This window comes from Ursus arctos, unplaced genomic scaffold, assembly GCF_023065955.2.
Source record: "Ursus arctos isolate Adak ecotype North America unplaced genomic scaffold, UrsArc2.0 scaffold_15, whole genome shotgun sequence".
In the NCBI taxonomy this organism is placed as follows: Eukaryota; Metazoa; Chordata; class Mammalia; order Carnivora; family Ursidae; genus Ursus; species Ursus arctos.
The window spans coordinates 25,928,979-25,949,414 of record NW_026622819.1 but is presented as its reverse complement, the minus strand read 5'-3'; the positions used below and the strand labels follow the sequence as shown (position 1 = coordinate 25,949,414).

General features: G+C 45.0%; 1 protein-coding gene across 5 annotated transcripts in view; it reads left to right on the top strand.

Moving 5' to 3' along the window:
* The window catches only part of ADAMTS12 (ADAM metallopeptidase with thrombospondin type 1 motif 12), a 292,638-nt gene that overhangs the window by 53,780 nt on the left and 218,422 nt on the right, over positions 1-20,436 (top strand). The window contains exon 1 of one of the 5 annotated variants that reach the window (XM_057312186.1): positions 18,663-19,560. The exons of the other annotated variants lie outside the window; for them this stretch is intronic. Within the exon in view, the coding sequence (XP_057168169.1) occupies positions 19,558-19,560 (3 nt within the window). The 5' untranslated portion in view covers positions 18,663-19,557. Of the gene's footprint in view, positions 1-18,662; positions 19,561-20,436 lie in introns of those variants that run through there. 5 annotated transcript variants of the gene reach the window in all.

Genomic DNA, 20,436 nt, shown 5'->3' with positions numbered 1-20,436 from the left:
TGTCTTTCTCCTCTATACAAACTCCCTGGGGAATTTTGAAGCAAGTTAACATTTGGGAAGCTCTAGTTTTGATCTCCCTGATTGCACAGTGTTTTTACATCCCATATTGAGTTGGGTTTTACCCTGGGAGTAGACAGAACAAGTACTATTAGCCCCTAACCTTTTGTTGTTGTTTTCACAGACGAGGCAACTAAGTCTGGGAGAACAAGGTCAGGGGCTAGGAAGAGGCAGGGCCAAGACCTGGAGTTGACTTCAAGGCCTCTGTTCTTTCTGCCATCCCTCGTCACCCCCTGGGGCAAACAGCTGTAACTAAATGGCACAGGAGGCCCTGGAGAGAGCCCAGAGAAGAGGTGGGCCAGAGAGCAGAGGGAGTGACCGGGACTTAATTTACTTATGAAGCAAGACACGGTGGTGGGTGTATGGACATCGAAATGACGGAGCCTGGCTAAGAGATAACTAGCCTGCTGTCCTCGGGGTCTGTTGTGGAGTCAAGTAAGGACAGTCTGGCTTTATTCTGTGTCCAGAGGCCAAAAGTGGAGCTGGAGGAAGGCAGATTTCTTAGTGACCAGAGCCCTATTTCAGGGCAGAGTTTCTGGATGATGACGTTATGTTCCTTGTGTTGCTGGTGCCTGCGGACCTTTCCGGGCTCTCAGATATGCCGTGGGATTCACATGAGAATCAGCTCTAGTTCTTCAGCTTTCCTTCTAAACAGACTTGAGATGGGTCACAACTTAGTAAGACCCATAGCATAAACATAAAAGATAAATAGCATATGTGGGGCAAGAGGATGTAATGAGCCAAAAAAAAAAAAGTTTGCTAGTGAATTTACTGTGATTGGAACATTTGGTTTTCATCATTCTGGAAGCTGAAGGGAGAATGAGAAGTAGCAGTTACTGCCTGATTAAAACATGCTCAAAATTTGGTTACAGGCACTTGGAATTTTTAGGGGGATGACCGTCTAAGAGGAACCCACCACACAAATCCTATTTAAGGGATGTTGAATTAATGAGTGGATTTTTATTTTTACAGACCTATTTTAGAGCTTTTTTTTTTTTTTTGCTACCAGATGAGTGTTCTACTTCTCCAGTAGCGTTCTCTAGAGATGAAAATGCGATGCTCGGGAAGGGTGTTCAGGGAGGAGAGATCTGTGTGGTGAGGATTACGCTCTTGCTTCTACTCTTGCTGCTGCTCCAAGCCCTCTTAGCACCCCACGATTTAGCATTTTCCAGGCCATCATGCTCTTGCGTGCTTCTAACCTGACCTTCCCAGTTAAATTTCATCTCCTTAGGGATTGAAATGTCTTCCCGTTCTTACGTACTCCCTCAGTGCTCGGCCTCCAGTATTTCGAAAGCTGCAAATGTTGGTAAATACAGTGAGTGGAAAACATAAGCCTTGCCCTCGGGGAGCTTACAGCAGAGCCCTGAGCGGGAAACCAGCACCCGCAGGAAACAGAAGATCACCTGTGCTCTGCAAGTAGGTGTCAGGAAAACTAGGTTCTAGTCTGAAATTGGCTATCGTGTGTGTGTGTGTGTGTGTGTGTGTGTGTGACTTTCAAGAAGACTTTTAATCTCTCTGACCTCAATTTTGTCATCTGTGAAAGGAGTTTATTTTGTTCACTGGTTTTCAAACTTTCTTGAAGCTGACCCACAGTAAGAAGTACATTTATCTTGACCCAGTTCATTTGTAGGAAGCAGGCAAGTAAACGAATGTTTATCAGAAAGATGTTTGCCCTTTGTGCAGTGTGCCTGGATATTTTCTGTTGTTTTCCTTTATACATTTGCTGCACATTTGCTGCTGTGCTTTACAACTGAAGGCTCTCTAAAGTTCTTTTTGGTTCTAACTATAGGTAGCTAATTCTTAGTAGTAAATGTTAAATTCTGCCCTATTTCTAGATACCTGGTTCTCAAACTTGACTGCAGTTAGGCTCTCGTGGGGGTTGTTTCCTAATCACTGAAGCTTGTCCTTCACCTCAGAGGTCCTGGTTTCATTGGTAAGGGGTGCAGCCTGAGGTCAGGATTTTTAAAAGCTTCTCAGGGAGTCCACAACTTCGTCAAGCTGGAGGACCCCTGCTGCCAGAGACTCCCCTGTGCCTAAAACATCTCTGCACTTGGAAATCGCTTTGCCCAGGCTTGGCTTCTCGGTGGTCTCCACGGCCATCGCAGAGAATCCCACTCGTGTACGTAAACACCTACATTTTTCTAATTCCTTCAGGTTCTACCAGAAGAGGCGTCCTTCTTCTTGTCTAAAGTTCATGCTTCTCCTCTTAAGCTCTGGATCCTGTCATCCTCACTTCCTTGGGAACAGCATAGAATCAGCTGTCACCTTTCTGTCCCGCACCTCCCCTTGCTCTCTCTATAGCTCGCTTCGTCCCCACGGCCACGGGCATTTTGAAGCGAGAGAGCAAGGTTCTTGTCTCACGGAATCCAAGAATGAATCCCACGGACAAAGGAGAGTGAGGAAAGCGATAGAGTTTCTGTTAAGCAAGAGTGCAGAAGAGCAAAAGCTCTCAGGAGTGAGGGGGGTCCCGACGGGGCTGCCACTGAGGGTTTTTAGGGTTGGTCTTTTATTGAATGTTTTGTCATCTCGACTGATAGGACCACTGAGTAAGGACTAGTGAAAACACCTTCAATGGCTTCCTTCCTTTTTAGGGTCTGGTAATTCTTGGTTGGTTGCAAGTGACTGTTAAAACAAGACCCCACCCCTGACAGCTAGGGCAGGGTGCTCTGGTTTGTTCCCTTATCTCTGGTTTCCTTACACCTCCCCATTTTCAGGATTTCTGTGAGCCTGATCCCATAGCCCCCTTCCTGTCTCTTCCTACCTAGCCCCATCTGTCCCTTACTCAATTTCAACAAGCCCTAATCACCAGAGGAAACAACCCTCTCCTCCCTCTTTCACAGTGACACTTCCTGAGTGAACCCCTTTCCCAACAACAGTCCCCCATCAACTAGCTGCCCTCTGCCTTGAACACTTGCACGTGTGTCAGAGTGGTTCTTAGCAAGGTCCCAGGCCTGCGAGACTGTTCATCGGACGCAGTTCAGTGCTTAACTTGCCTGAACTCCCAGCAGCGTGTGCTCTTCTCACGGCTCTTCCCTTGGCTTTCTCACAACGTCTCACTTTCTTACCTGGCTTCTTCATTACTCAGATCACTTCCTCTCTCTCCTTCTGGGTTTGCTCTTCCTTAGAGCTTCCTTCCAAACCTTTTCTTTCATCTTTATGCCCTATTCTCGACCTCATCTTCCCCCGTTTTTCCCTGCACGAGGCAACTGGTGCATTTCTACTTTGTGCCTCGCATCTTTGTCTTGAGCTCTAAGTGCTTACGGATGATGATCTCCATGTGGGCGTCACAAAGCGCAGCTTGTCCAACACTGTATTTTCCTTTCTGACCCTTTCTCTGCCAGCGTCCCTGTCTCACTGAAGGGCACCAGTATCACCCAGTGGCACAAGCCAGAACCCTGTATCCACTCCTGACCTTTTCCTCTGCTATCCCCCACAGCTGGAGAGTCCACACATCCCGCTGATTCCACCTGTACTTTGCTCTTCACCGTCCCCGGCATCCCGCGCTGGCGCGGTGCACGGGGCAGACTACCGCACAGTGACTGCAGATCCCGGCTGCTTCCTGCTGCCACCCTAACCCCCACCTTCCTTCGCCACTTTATTGCCTCTGGGATATTTTGAAAACATACATCAGTTCGTGTCATCCCTTGTTTACAACCCATTCATGCTTTGGATGCCCTCAGAACAAAGCCTGAACTCCTTCACACAGCTCACACGGTCCTTTTTCCTCTGGCTCCTTCGAGGTGTCAGTCATGTTTCTCCTTTCTCTTTCTGTTTCAGCAATATCGGACTTTTTTCTCCTCCAGATGTTCCCTTCCGCTTTTGGGCCTCTGCGCTTGCTTTTTGTCTCTCTCTGCCTGAAACAATCATTCTACAATTAAGGAAACAAAGTTCATAAAAGGAAATGACCTATGGGTAGGTGTATGTTCGTTCATTAAGGAAACATCTAAAACCCCGAAGTAGATCAGAGCGTGGCTTCAGAACCAGGCACATTGAGCTCCATGTTTTAGCTCCATCCCTTACTGCCCAGAGAGCCTTGTCAAATAAACGAACCCTTCCCTAAATCCTTGTTTTCCTTGTCTATAACATGGAGATCGTGGTGGAATGTTTATCACTGGTAGCTGTGAGGATGGAATGAGCTAAGATAGATATAATATTCTTCTTTGAAAGACTGGAACAAAGTCAGCACTAAATAAAAATCTAGTCTTGTGTCTTTGATTTGATTATTGCCATCCTGTGGCAATAATAAGCTTCAGTTGGCTTGATGCTCGATTCTTTGGATTTAAATTGAATGCAGTCATAAAAATGATGACCTAATGAATTCACCAGAAATATGGAACCACTTGAAAAATGGACAGTAAATTACATGTAGCCATTGCAAGATCAGTGAATACATACCAGGGCATGGGCAATAGAACGTTCCGTGGAATCCAAGGAGAGCGACAATCAGCATGTTTGTTCAGGTTGAATAGGCCAAAAATAGCAAGTAGCTCTCTGTAGCCCATTTATTCTTATGTATATTTGTGGTGGAAAGAATATTAGGCCCAGTCTCAACAGCTGCTGCTTTTATTGCGTGTTAGGACTTAGGGCTCGGAGGGACTGAGCATTTGCCAAGGTCATGTCATTTTGAATGAAACTGAAACTCAGGGGTGGGACTGGGACCAGTCTGGTGACCAGACTCCAGGCAGCATGCTTTCCAGAAGATGGCCCGGTCACAAGATTATCTGTTTCCATCATGTGAAGGGAAGCACCAAATCCAAGGTTATCTTGCCCCAAATTATCCCGATGGTGCTTCTTCCTATAGGAATATGATTGAAATTATAGGATACATTGGAAATCTCTAACGTGAGAATATTCCTTTTCTTAAAAAACTATAGACCTTCTCCCCTCAATTTCTGTAGTTACTAACACATACAGAGGATCTAAAATCTAAATTCTGACTATAAGCTAAGTTTCTTTCAAAATGGTCACAAGGCTCTCTCAGCCTTGGCACCGTCTTCTTGGAAACATCTGCGCCACGAGAGCCAAGTGGAGGAAGCAGGGAATGTACGGGCTGAAGTGTGGAAGACGGAAGAGGAGACAGCGGTCCAAGTAAGCCGCTGGCCTGTGCACCCGCGGGAGCCACGGGAGCAGAAAGCCAGAGGCCGGGGACGCTGGTACCAACTGTTGGACTGCATGCCTACTTTCTAGAACTTGATTCAATGAATCTAGAACATCCATCGCCATTCGATTGTGATGACCACCTTCGAGGGACCCGCTTTGCTCCTACCAAAATAGTCCCTTTTGGCCCTTTGACCCGGGCCCGTGACTTTTGGGACTAATTCTGTTTTCAGCTGTGGCTGAATGTAACACATACTATAAATCACCTCTTCTGCTGTCTTAGCTGAAGAAAAAAAAATGGCGACAAGGTGAAACATTGCTCGGGGGTTTTTGCCTCGGAAATATGGTTTTGCATGTCAGAACTCAAACAGAGCCTGAAATATACTCTTGACAGGAACCATGGAGAAGGGGAGGTTAGCAGCAGCTCCCTCGCTGGACCTAACCTGGGACTCCTTGGCTTGGGTTCCAGTGAACAGGTTTTAAAAAGTGAAAGGTTAGCCTGAAGTCGTTGATGTTTTTACTTTTCCATGTAAGGTTATTGAAAAGTTGTCACCACTTCCAGCCAGAACTGGCCAGTGTCATCCATTTTGTAGACAGCATTGAGGAGGGACTCAGCTAGGCTGTCATCAGAAATGGGTTTTTCTTCCTTAAGAGACTGTGCTTCCATTGAGTACTTCTCATGTGTATACCGAATACATTTCTAGGTTCTTCAGTAACTTCTGGGTATTGGAGGTGAGGGGAGAGAGGGAACTAACATCTTTTGAAAAGGCACAGTGTTTCTTCCTATGTTCCAAATCTGCTGTAAGTACGTAGTGTTCTAATTATTATAATGCATCATCCCATTTGACGCAACACTCCTTTAAGGTGTATATGACCTCTGTGTTACAGATGAGAAAGCTAAGGTTTATGTTTTTAAATGTTTTATAATTTATATTTTTTACGAAGTTATTTTACCAATCAGACTTTTTTCTATTGTGGCATAGACATCATAACCTCTTTCTTCTGTCACAAATATAGACATTTATTAGACAAGCATTCATTAACAAGGCAGGCACAAAACTTTGCACAAATCAGTTCTGTAAGCTTGTCTCTCCTCTTAGGTGCTCTGCCCCCCGGGTATGGAACAGCTCATTTGAAGCAGACATAACTAGCTTCCTGGGCAGGATGCCGTGTAGTCAAGTGATTCAGTGTGGGTCTGATTGAGGGTTCAGGCTTGCATGCCCTGTGCAGGTTTCTAGCTTTGCTGGATTCTTTTACCTTGTTCATGCAAGAATGTTCATGCAAGGATGGAGAGTGTTGCTCAGCTGTCTTATCAGTTTGATATTAAACATCTTTAATGTCTTCATTGAGAACACATTACTGATATTCATTATGGTAATTAACAAGGCACTAGTATATGTTAATTTCATTAATATGTTTTTATATACACTATGCTAATTATGAAGTGTAGACTGTTGATGTTGACCCAAGCAGTAGGATTTGTGGGAGCCACTTGGGGAGTGTGCCTCTTTTTATTTGAAAGCTGGATGACCACTGTTGGGCTGTGCATCAAGCGTATTGCTAGCTTGGCCAATCTTAGAATTTAAACTTTAGTGCATATATAACATCAAGCTGACTAGACAGCCATATTTTACAGTAAATTACAGCCTTCATAATGCTGTTTTCATGACTACACTGTCACTAGTCAGACATTGTGTGACATTGTTTGTGTGTTTGTGGGGGAAAAGGACATGTAATGAATGGGAACTTCATCTTTGCTATGCCAGTTCCCATTGACTTCCAAATATTTATTCCGTAGCCCATGGTGCTCTTTCTATGACTTATTGGAGTTCAATGTCAGCCCCTCACCCCTCCCCACCCCCCACTCTAGGCTGGTAAATCTCACAGAAACTGGGGAGGTGAGCAGGTTGGATAGGTGTCCTCTGCAGTGTCCAAGTGGTTCTGATACTTCATCTCCCCACTCAACTGCCTTAGGCCAACACCTGCTTTTGGACAAAGCATTCTTCTTTTCCCTTGTGAATTGCATTTTCTTGAAATGGTTTTTAGAGTGCTGGCAGTTTCCCAGGATCTCTTAGTCTGAGGATGAAAGTGAAGCCTTGGTGTCTCAACAGTCATTTATTCTTGCCCGTACGCCTTCAGGGCAGCTTGGGGTGGGCTGGCCTTGGCTCGCCATGCAGGTTGGAGTCAGGTCTGCTCCAGGTGTGACCCCTCTGAGGCCAGCAGCTGTTGGTGGAAATCTTCCCAGAGCCAGGGCAGAGACGCGGGAGGTGAGTGTCAGTTGTACCAAGTCTGCTAACACCCCTTTCGCTAAAAGCTGTCATGTGGACAAGCCCAAAGTCAGGGAGCAGAGAACTGTATTCCTTGGGTGGGGAGGTAGAGAGTATGTTTGAACAACCTAATCTACCACAGGCTCTGGATGAAAATAATGGATATTTGGGGGCAGGTTTTGGTTTGATGCGGTGTCTTAACAAGGAAAAACTAGATTGTTTTCTCTAAGCTACTCCTGGATGATATATTCGGATGCCACCAGAGGAAGTTGCCTGAAATCTTCGCAGAACTGGAAGCAGAGCACACAGCGAGGACACTTATGAGGAGTGATAGGAAAAGATGCTGAGAACAGGGACGCTGGTGGCCATCAGAGCAGTGGTTCACATGGCACCATTACCACAGCGCTGGTGGGAGCGGAGGCATCCTTGATGACAAGCCCCATCCCCATGGTGACACCAGGGGTGGTGTTCTTTTGTTTGACAGATGCCACCTGCCTATGGTTAGAATCCTGTTCTTTACTTAGCCAAGTTGAGCTTTGCTGGGAGATAGTGGTTTGGTCCTGTGTTTGACAGAAAAACTTCCCAGCTCAGCTCCTTTCGGAGAAAGTTCTTTAATTAATCTGAGAAAACATCTCCTGCCGAGAGTTCCAATTCCCAGGGATGAGATATTTCAGTCATTTGCCACTGGGGTCAGAAAGAGTGAAAATCATGGAGACTGGGAACACGTCAACAGTCACCCTTGACCTTTACTTCACAGTGGCATTTTTGGGCCACTTAGCTATCTGATGTCACAGTGAGTGTCCCCTCCTCAATGACAGGCATCTTGTCTTACCTATGTACCTTCAGCACTGTTTCTGGCACATAGCAGGTGCTTAGTAAATGTTTCTAGACTGAATGAGGCCTTTATTGTTTTGCTCTTCTATTTTCTGGAAGGAAACCACAGAGAAAAGCAAAGATCTATGTAAGGACAGATGGAATCCATGGGGGGAGGGGGCGGGGAAGAATCAGCATGAAGAGCCTGGCCACAAGTTGGGTGCATTTTCCAGTATATTCCCTCACTGCATAGGACATCGTGTCACGTCATGGCACAAAGTGACGTTCTTTAGTTGTTTATCTCAGGCAGCACTACCCAGTTGTAACGTAAGTACACGCCAGCGCTCTGAAGCTAAGCGCCCGGATTTGTAGCTTTGCCAGTTTCTGTGGCATAAATATTCCACCATGGCTGATTTCAGGCTACCCACCTGTTCTGGTTTCTTATGGGTGCTGTCACAAATTGCCACAAATTTGGCGGCCCCAGGGGAGAATCCGTTCCTTGCTCCTTCTAGCTTCTGGCTTGTGGCCACGTCAGCTCCTTCTCTCCCTCCGTGGTCACATTGCCTCCTAGGGCCTACCCACCGGGATAATCCCCCCATTTCGAGATCCTTACTCACATCTGTAAAGTCCATTTTTTTTGTCACATAAATTAACATTCACCTGCAATGGGAATTAAGACATGCTGTCTTTTGGAGAACCATTATTCAAGCCATCACACCGCACTTTAACAAAACCCTGAATGTTTAGCAAACGGTTCTCACAGGCAGCTACAGGGGCTACAGCACAGCATTGAATGTAAGTGTCTGTGGAAAACGATGCGATTACTCCTTAGAGTGTATCCTCTACGGTCCTCAGACTGGTGCAAGCCAGTATGAGCTAGTGTTTACAAAATACTTTTGCGTTGACGCTAAGAGACCTTAAGATATAAAAAGCTAGTTAATGTAAAAACCACTCTGGTTGTTTCTTTCTAGGAAAAAACCTTCAGAAACCTTGTGGTAGAAACAAATAGTCAAAGGCTCAGGGATGTGGCCAACACTCACGCCTGCCTCATTAGAGAATCCAATGAGTTGTGGTCAGAGTTCGCACAGTATCGAGCTCTTTGGAAAACCCATGCTATCTCTAATGATTTTTCTGAATGTTCCTCTCAGATCAGGTTTTCCAGTCCTAGGTTTTTTGTTCTTTGGCTTTCCCCCCGTCATGTCCTTTGTCTCGTCTGCATCACTAGACTAAGCTTTTGGGGCACGGACTGTGTATTAAGCTTCCTCATGACCTTCGCCTTCTCCCTGCACCCAGTCCTGCAAAGCTGGTACGGTGCCTTGAATTAATGCCTCCATAATTGTTTTATTATGTACTGACTGCCCGAGCCACTCACCATATGGCAGTGTGTATATGTGTGTATGTGTAAGACTGCAGAATGAGTGAACACGAGAACAGGCCTTATATTTTTAAAAATTTTCCAAAAACTGTGTCGTATTGGTGTCTCCCTCAGTTCCAGTGCCTGGTTGGCGCAGCTTGTGTTGCTTGGGTCCCTACAAGAGGCCATAATCCTGGTGCCAAGAGCATTTTTAAGAATGCTGCTCACTGATCCCTCTAGCCCCAGAACATACCCTGGCTTTCTGCTCACTTCTGCTCCTTCACTTAGTGACCTCGCCTCATTTCCCATTTACCCCAGGGTGAGAGGAGGGTGGTGCGTGCAGCAAGTAGAAAGCACACCCTCCACGATGCCTTCCTGGTCTTTCGTCTGGACCCAGGGCAGTTGGCTCTGGCATGGCCCCTTTGTCTAGCCTCCACAGTCTCGCTTTAGGTGTCCACTCAGTCACTTTGACCAGCTAAGAAGGAGGCAGGAAATACATGAACTGAACATATACTATTTGTTGGCATTGACCTAGGCGGTTTACAACATAGTTTTCTGTTTAATCCCCTTGATAACCTAGCTGATGGGAATTAACCCCGTTTTATGGATGATGAGATTCACAGGTGGCCAGGAAGTGGTTCAGTTAGCGTTTAAATAAAATAGTCGGAGAATGAAAGTGTCTGATAAATGGGTGGCAAATAGGGCAGGTAGTATCATTCCCATTTTACAGAGAAGGCACACACAGTCTGAAATGGTCAAGAATGTGCTGAATTTCTCTTGTGGGGACCCCCATCCTCACCATTGTCAGTACCTTCTAGCATTATGAGCGAGTTCACTTCGGCTTCCGTGCTCAGCCCCTGTCATCTAGGGTTCAGTGCTGCTGTGTTCCTCTGGGTCCCAGGATCTTTCTCCTGTGAGACCCTATTCCACACTGCTGTAGGGGAATCTGGAGTTAGAGGGCTTATCAAAGTGCTGACAGTTACATATGCTGTTAGCACTCTTTTAACCCCAGTGTCTACTAATCTCCATTGCCCATAACTCTAGGAGATAGTGGGTTTTTTCCCCAGCTTTTTTGAGGTATAATTGACAAAATTGTTAAGATCTTTAAAGTGTACAGTCAGATGATTTGACATATGTATACATCGTGAGAGAGTTCTCCCCACCATGTTAATGAACGTATCCATTACCTCACATACTTACTTTCTTAAAAAGTGAGAACATTTGTTTTACTCCCCTTTAGCAAATTTCAATTATAAAAAACAGTGTTATCAGCTATGGTCACCATATTATACGTGAGATTCTCAGACCTTATTCATCTAATGGGATGTTTATGCTCTTTTACCAACCTCTGTTTTTCCCACCTTCCAGCCCCTGGAAACCACTTTTCTACTGTTTATTTCTAAGTTTAACTTTTTTTTAGATTCCACATATAGGTGATACCATGTAGTATTTTTTAGGGGAGGGTTGTCTGGCTTATTTCATGTAGCATAATTCCTTTCAGGCTCATCTACGTCCTTGCGAATGTGAAGATTTCCTTCTTTTTAAAGGCTGAATAATATTCCATTGTGTGTGGGTATGAGTGTATATGTATACATACGTATATTTATTCACATGTCTACATTGTCTTTTTTTTTTTTAAAGGTTTTATTTATTTATTTGACAGAGATAGAGATAGCCAGCGAGAAAGGGAACACAAGCAGGGGGAGTGGGAGAGGAAGAAGCAGGCTCATAGCGGAGGAGCCTGATGTGGGGCTCGATCCCATAACGCCGGGATCATGCCCTGAGCCGAAGGCAGACGCTTAACTGCTATGCCACCCAGGCGCCCCACATGTCTACATTGTCTTTTACATTTGTCCATCAGTGGACACTTAGATCATCTCTGTACCTTGGCAATTGTGAATAACGCTGCAGTGAACATACAGGTGCAGATATGTCTTTGAGATAATGACTGCATTTTCTTTGGATTATAACTAGAAATGGGATTGCTGGATCATACACTATTTCTATGTTTTACATTTTGAGGACCCTCCATACTGTTTTCCATAGTGGCTGCACCAATTTGCATTCCTACTAACAGTGCACAAGGGTTCCCTTTCCTCCATATCCTCTGTAAAACTTATTATCTCTTGTCTTTTTAGTAATAGTCATTCTAACAGGTGTGAGGTATCAGGGGGATACACCTGACAGGTGTGTGAATTTCCAGGAGCTGGCATTAAATAGATTACAACATGAATGCCCTTGGGTTGAGTCTTGCAGGGCAGGAGCCCTCCTCAACAGGCGTGGCCGGGAAGATTATAGACCATTGACTATTGTTAGAGTACAAAAGTGAAGGCTAAGTTCTCCCTGTCTAGCACTTGGTACTGGGACTGTGGAAGCTAAGTATTTAAATTTGTTGATATAACATGAGCTAAAGGATTGCTTGTTTACACTCTTGTGGTCAGTACATTACCTTCTCATGCCTGAATTTAGAGATTCCTTAACAGAAGCCTTCTCAGCTTCTTTTCTTTTGGACGCTGCCTTCTGTGAATGCTTTGCCTTTCATTTTGGACCCGATTTGATCCTGTTACAGCTGGAATGAAGGAAGTGGCCTTGAAGGAATCGCTGGCCATCAGTAGTCACAAAGTTCTGTTGTGAAATCACGTAATTTTGACATTTATTTATTTACTTATTTGTTTTTATTGAGGCAGAATTGACATCTAACATTACTTTAGCTTCAGGTGTACAACATAGTGATTAGAGATTTGTATGTTATTGTGTACTGATCACCCAATAAGTCGAGTTAACATCTGTCACCCTGCATAGTTACAAAATTGCTTTTCTTGAGATGAGGACTTTTCAGATGTCCTCTTCTAGCAACTTTCAAATATGCAGTAAGTTGTTAGTCACTATCGCCACCATGCTGGATGCTATATCCCCATGACTTAATTTATTTTATAACTGGAAGTTTGTACCTTTTAACCTGCTTTGCCCATTCCGTCCACTCTCTAGCTTTGACCTTTTAAGGAAAATGATGATGTGAGATAAGTGAGATTCCAGCTGTGGATGGGCTTTGGAAATTGCTCCTTGAGCCACGCCTTCGTCACCCAGTTGAAATGGCAAGTAGCACTCGTGATATTAGCAATTACCAAGTTGGAACTGACCAGCCTAATGACGTACAATAAAAAGGATTCTAGCTTGTAGCAGGCAAAGTTTGGCTCATTGGGATGCCTCTTCATGGTCAGACGAATATTATGAAATAACAACTGATCTTGAAGTTCTTCCCATTTTCCCTTTCTCTCCTTTTAAGGAGAGATGGGGGATCCAAGCTCTGGTTTCTGGAGGCTTTGGGGGAGGGTGTGCACCATTTTGTGTTATTCACTGAGCTTCAGTCTTTTAACCTAAGGATTCGATCCCTGTTCAGATACGCTTGCTTCCTACTTGGAGGGGTCGTAAAACTGCTCACGCTGTTACCAGTTTAGAGTAGTGGTTCCCCATCAGCTCCTTTCTCTAAGCCAGTTCTCAACCTTGGTTGCATGTTACAAGCCCTTGGGAAGCTATGGAAGCTACCAGTGCCTCTCTGTCCCACCACCAGGAATTTGGGTTCATCTGGTTGGGATGGGGCTTGGACACTGGGATGTTTTAAGACTCCCCAGGTGCCTCGCAAGTACAGCCAAGATTGAGAATCAATGGTGTAGAACAAGCTGCTGATGGAGATTTTGATGGGACTGGAGGAGAAGCAGAGGCTATTTGGGTACCTTGGAAGTGAGGATGCTAGACCGCTAAGAAAAGAGAGAACAGAGAAGAAGAGGAAGGGTACAGAAGACACAGCTGACTGAAGGAAAGACAGGCTTCTCAGATCTCACTTTTGCCTCGATTGGTTCAGTGAGAAAGCTTCCTTTCATTTTAACCCACTCATTTAAATGATTCCCAGGGATCATACACCACCGGATGCCTAGGCATCTGAAACTGAGAAAGATCTGCAGCTTGAGATCGCCTTTTGGCTGCTTTAGCCTAACTCAGGGACAAGTCAGGAGCAGGTAGCAGTCAAAATTACTAATTACAAAAATGATCGTGTTTAGTGTAAAACAATTTTTAAAATAAAGAATTACGTAAAATAATACTGAAAGCCTCCCTCTTAATCCCACTTTCATCCTACCTTATCTGATTGTTGTTTATTTTTACGGATTTTGTATGCATGCTGATATTTGCACGTATGTGTAAATACACATACACATATGTACGCCTGCATATAGAGCCAAGTGTGTCTGTGTGTGTATATATATCTGAATGTGTGTGTGTGTGTGTGTGTGTGTGTTTTATGGTTGCCAGAAATAGGTTAGGTTGTAACAAACAACCCCAAACCCAACTGAACACAATAGAAGTTTACTTCTCATTCCCATATTACATGATACTGACTAGGGGAGCTGCTCTTCAGAGTCAAACCAGAATCCAAGTTGCCAGAGGCTTGATCTCAACACATACTTCCAAGAAAACTTGGGAGAGGGAAGATTGCTCTGAGGCACATGCTGGTGTGTAAATGGTGTGGCCTGCAAGTGACATGTGTCACTTATGCTCACAACTCCTTGGCCATAACTAGACAAGTTGGCTCCCAACAACCAGGGGGCCAGGAAATTCGGCTTTCTGTGTACCTGGAAAGAGAGGGGTACTGGATAGCAGCGAGCAGCACCGTTGTAGGTCCTACAGGAGTGTATAAACACCACATATCTATATGAACATACCTAATTTTAAGATGAAAAATATATAAAGAAATAAATGTATATGTATCACTAATAATAAACATGGAGCCTATCCACTCAATAATTTGGTATTTTCATGGAGCAATATACCTTGACATCTTTCCATGTCTATGAAAGCCTTGTTTCCTCTGAAGTTGGCGCAGTAGTGTGTTCATTCCACTCACTTTTTCATGAATCCAGTGTCTGCTAGTTGCCAGGGCCTGTGCTGGGCGCATGCGTGAGTAAGACGGACATGGCAGCCTTGCTTAGGGGCACACTGTGTGCAGCTGGTATGTAGCATAAGCACCGTACGTGTGCACTGTAGCCTCTTGTCCTATGGACGTCCTCGCTGACGGGACACTTCGGTGTTACAAATACTGCTGTAGGCAACGTCATGGTCCCTGTTCCTTTCTGCACTTGGAAGTCTTTCTCTTGCACCAACGACAGAGAGGAAGTTGTGGATCCTGGAGGTTCTCTGTGCGCCCAGAAAGGTTCTGTTTGTTATAATGGAGGAATCAGCAGGACTCTAGTCTAGAGTGTGGTTCTGCAATGAAGTTTCTGGGTGTTTTTCCTGGGCTTTGCTGTTGTTGTTCCTCTACTTACTCCAACATTTCATTGTTATTGAGGCTGTTGGCCTAAGTTCTTGTTTCCTTCATTCTCTTCAGCCTTTACTTCGATCAGTGGAGGAAACAGTGGCAAATTTTAGAGCCTCCATATTTGGGCCAAAGCAACAGCTCTTAATGACCTTGAGGGAGAGGAACATTGTGCATTCCCTCTGGAGACCCCCCCCGCCCCCAATCTTAGCTCCCCTGCCTCTACACTGGAAATAGTGGTGAAGACCTTTAGGAGTTTGCGTGTAGGGTGCTTACTTTGAGACCAGAAATATAGAAAAATTCTTCCCAACTTCCTGTGCTGTGCATTTAGAGTTTTCAGATAAAACGCAGACTTTGCTGTACATGAAAGTCTGTTATTGTGACATCTGCTTGAAAGCACCACCCTTTTCAAGTGTCTTATCTGAACGTTTAGAACTTTGTAATCACTAAAAAAGATGTAAATAACCGCATGTCTGGGAGGAAAAGGACGTCATCAGATGGCTGGCCTTTTCAGACTATTTCAAGCCGCCAGCAAGGCTGTTTTGGGAGCTGAATTTCCTACAGGTGACAGCCCAAGGTGTGATTCATAGAGTTGGAAGCTACCCTGCATCCTTGCTCTTCCCTCCAGCTCTGGAGTCTGATATTTCTCCTGCTGGCCCCTTGTCGACTCTGAGGACGATGTCAGGTGTGTGGGTGCCTCAGTTGCCTGCCAGACCAGAGGCTGCTGAAACACTCATCTGCTGTGGCTGCCGCTCCTCTGCCACTGATGTGTCCCCACGGGTGGCAGGTCCAAAGGAAAGAAGAGCAAAAGAAGGGTGTCAGCTAGACTGTCAGCTGCTCCCTGCCTGCTGTCCCCACTGCTAGAGGACCTGACATATTTGATTGACTTCAATCCGTGGCTCTTCTGTAAGAGGAAAGGCAGGACAGCAGGGTGAGCGTCCGCTCCTGCTGCAGGATGGATGCAGAGAGACAAGAATCTTTCCAGGGTTTTCCCCCCTCACCAGGCCAGCGCCGCCTTGTTTGCTTGAGTGCCTTCAGTTCTACTCTTCTTAAGTAATGAGGAAGCTCAAAGGAGAGTGCCTCCTCTTCTCTTACAGGAATTCTTCTCTGACTCTTCCGAAAACACTTATCTGTCTTTCCTTCAAGCTTTCCAAGTCCGTGACACATCCTAACACTTGTTTGTACGCTGTGCTCTATTGTTCTCCTCATGTTTCACGCATCTGTCGTGGTTCCTCAGGTTAGAGATCCGCTCGGAGGGTAAGCAAGTGCATTGTACATTGAGCTGGAGAACCACTGTGCTTGGCTGAAGGATCATCTGGTCAACTCTTCTCCCTGACTATGAGGATTGAGTTTAATGAAGACGACTAAGGCTGATTACATAGTAGCATTTTTCCACACGAATCTTTCACTCCTCTGACTGTCCCTTCTCCTTCAGTCAAGCCCAAATATTTATTCTTCTCTGCCATTTCTTTCTCCGGGCTTTCAATCCAGTTGATTCTCTTGTTTCATATTCCCCTTTTTGACTTTTAAAAATTCTGTCCTTCCTTCAAGGCTCCTTCTGGGTTTCACCCCTACCCCTCTTGCCCCAAGAGGCTACATCACTGATTTTGTCCCATATGAACATTATTGATGCTTAATAATGTAGCATTCCATAATTGATCTTGGTCAGTTTTTATAGGTGTCTTTTCTCTCCACCAGTCCAAGAGGTTAAGCTTGTATCTACTCGCTCCATAGTAGAACCCAGGATGATGCAATAAATAATTATTGCTGGTACTATCTTGCTCAGAGTACCAGAGTTTGAGATTCATTTAAAAAAGGGCCCAGTTTGAAAATATCATACATGTAATAATAAAGAGAACTGTGGACATCAGGATCAGCTTTAGGATTGCAAACATTTCAGTGCTCCGTGCTGCCCAGGCCCTTTTCTTTGTGTAGTTTAAGATTTTAAAACTCCTGATCACTCCTGTGGGTTATTTCAACCCAGTAGCTTGTAGAAAGCTAATTTTTTGCAGGAAGCCAGAGGCTGGGTGCCAGCTGTGCTGCTGTGCACGGGAGAAGCTGTGAGCAGGTGGGGCAAGACATCAAGGACAGAGCTTAAGCCAGAGGCATTGGCCTCCATCTTCTGAAATGCTTCCAGATCTGGGCATGGTTTGCTTCCATCATGAAAGTCTGACCTTTACAGTGGAGGGATTGAAATTACCAGGTAACCCTCTGATAAATGTTAGTATTACTACATGTGGCAGAACCAGATGTCAGGGATCCCTCATGTATGATGCATCAGGGAGAACACAGCACAACGTAGGGGGTGCCTGGGAGGCTCAGTCAGTGAAACGTCTGCCTTCAGCTCAGGTCATGATCTCAGGGTCCTGGGAATGAGCCCTGCATCGGGCTCCCTGCTCAGCGGGGAGTCTGCTTCTCCCTCTGCCCCTCTCTCCACTTGTGCACAATCTCTCTCAATCTCGGATAAATAAAATTCTAAAAAAAAAAGAACATAGCACAACTTATGAAGTGTTCCTGTTTATAGGAATAATTCTTTCATATGAATGTATGTTTATATATATAAAGGTAGCTGCTATCTACCATTTATCCGTAGATATGTGTGTGTATATACCAATATGCATATGTGTATATGTACATGGAGCTAGAAACTTGATTTGCTCTCAATACATATGTATGTGTTTATATACACATACACACATATATGCACACACATGCGTACCACATTCCTGAATCTAATCACGTTCTAGTTTACGAGTTCACAGGAGAACAGGGTTAAAGAAAACCACAGGAGAAATAAAAAGAAAGCCACAGGGAAGCAAACAGATTCAGAATGTGAGACGTTCTACAGGACAATAGAGCTGGTTTCTGCACCCAGCCAATGGCAGGGGGAAAGGTGGGTGGGCCTGCTCTAGAGTAAAACAGAAGAGACAGAACTTCTGTGCACCATATTTGAACAGATGAACTGTAAAGAGACTTTATTTGAGAAAATTGCAATTTTGTCAAAAATTGAGAGATTATTTTTTACCCTTGTTAGGCGTGATAAAGGCATCGTGCTTATGCTTGAAAATGTCCATAGTTTTAAAAACGTCATAGTGTAGTTTTGGTGTGAAATGATGTGCTGCTGAGATTTGCTTGAAAATACTGCAGCTACCAGCACAGACCCACTGTCAGCTGGAGAGAGGAGGCATGAGGGCCGACGGAGGTGGCCAGTCAGAAGAAGAGGCTGCGAAGCCAGCCTAGTGTTCCCGCACTGAGAGCCGCTGGGGGCACCGCGGGAGAACATACTTTGCCCCAAGTAAGTCACTTCGTCAGGAACACCAAGTAATTTCATTTTTTTCCTATTTATTTAGCTAGTTACTTAGTATTTCAATTCAATTAATTAACATATAATGTATTATATGTTTCAGGGGTACAGGTCTGTGATTCATCAATCTTATATAATACCCAGCGCTCATTACAACACATACCCTCCCCAGTGCCCATCACCCAACCCAGTCACCCCATCCCCCCACCTCTCTCCCCTTCAGAAACCTTCAGTTTGTTTTCTATGATTGAGAGTCTCTTATGGTTTGTCTCTCTGGTTTCATCTTGTTTCATTTTTTCCTTTTTTCCCCTATGACCTTCTGCCTTGTTTCTTAAATTCCACATATCAGTGAGATCATATGATAATTATCTTTCTCTGATTGACTTATTTCACTTAGCATAATACCCACTAGTTCCATCCACGTCGTTGTAAATGGCAGGATTTCATTTTTTTGGTGGCTGAGTAATATTCCATTGTATATATGTACCACCACTTCTTTATCCATTCATCTGTTGAGGGACATCTGGGCTCTTTCCATAGTTTGGCTGTTGTGGACATTGCTGTTAGAAACATTGGGATGCAGTTGCCCCTTCAGATCGCTACATTTGTATTTTGGGGGTAAATACCCAGTAGTGCAATTGCTGAGTCATAGGGTAGCTCTATTTTCAACTTTTTGAGGAACCTCCATACTATTTTCCAGAGTGGCTGCACCAGCTTGCATTCCCACCAACAGTGTAAGAGGGTTCCCCTTTCTCCGCATCCTTGCCAACATCCGTTGTTTCCTGACTTGTTAATTTTAGCCCCTCTGACTGGTGTGAGGTGGTATCTCATTGTGGTTTTGATTTGCATTTCCCTGATGCCGAGTGATGTGGAGCACTTCTTCATGTGTCTGTTGGCCATTTGGATGTCTTCTTTGGAGCAATGTCTGTTCAATGTCTTCTGCCCATTTATTGATTGGATTATTTGTTCTTTGGGTGTTGAGTTTGAGAAGTTCTTTATGCATTTTGGATACTAGCCCTTTATCTGATATGTCGTTAGCAAATATCTTCTCCCATTCTGATTAGTTGTCTTTTGGTTTTGTCAACTGTTTCCTCAGAGGAACACCAGATAATTTCACAATAAAGGAAAGCAACCATAGATCTGAAATGCCAGCGACAGGATGTCAGGAGCCTTGTTGCTAACATGGTCATCATTTCCTTTCAGACCCACTGGGAATGCGGCTGACGTGCCGCCCTTGGCCGCCAGCAGTCTCTCTCCTCGGTGGACCTGGTTATTAGTTGCTGCTTTCCTGCGTGAAAGGCCAGTGCGGGCAGCCACAGAAACCTCCCTTGGCTGTTTCTGATAGAATAAAGGAGAGATGGTGAGAACGGGCTGGTTAGGAGGCAGGGGCACTGAGTGACAGAGGCTGTTCCGTCCCTCCCCTCCGCTCCCCTCAGGGTATGGCCTGGTCTCAGCCTGGTGGACAGCATGTGTGGGCAGTGCCAGCTGCTGTTTGGTTAACAGATGTGTCTGTGACCACATTTCACGATGTCCACAGTGGGGCAGCATCTGGTTCTCTGGGGATCTGAGGCCCTGTTCCCAAGATACTGACATTGTCAGGCTGTCCCCTTGCTTAGCATGTGTGGCCTTTCTGTCCTGGAGAGAACTCACACAATGTCCACAACTTCTTAAACCTCCCATGTTCCCACAGATCCTGATTGTTTACTTACAGAGGAAAACCGTGCTTCAGTTTACAGAATCCGTGTGATCCTGAGTGTGTGTGTGTGTGTGTGTGTGTGTGTGTGTGTGTGTGTGTGAGTGTGTGTGATTTCTGTGCCCTGAATCACATTTTCAGTGAGCTGGGATTTCGCTCTTTGAAAGACAGGACTTTCCAGGCTCCTGCAGAGCACCGTAGAAACAGGATTTGGAGGAAACTAGGTTGGTGCACCTGCGGGATAGACAGCGGAGACGCCCGCCCTGCCTCTCTAATGGAGTTCCTGGGAGAACGAAGGAGAATGTGTGCAGAGGCGCTTTGGAAATTGTGAAGTGTTCTGCAAATGTTAAGTGGGGCTTTCTTGTATTGGTTTGCTTATGGTGAGAGACACTTCTCCTCTTAAATAGCTCTTCCCTCCCTTTCAGGCTGTCATGCAAGGATCCTCTCACAACTGGAGAAAGTCAAAATAGCTGCCTGGTGCACCTGCTTCTGGTTTTTCTCTGAATCATGTCCCATTCTCCCCCCCCCCCCCCCAGCTCACCT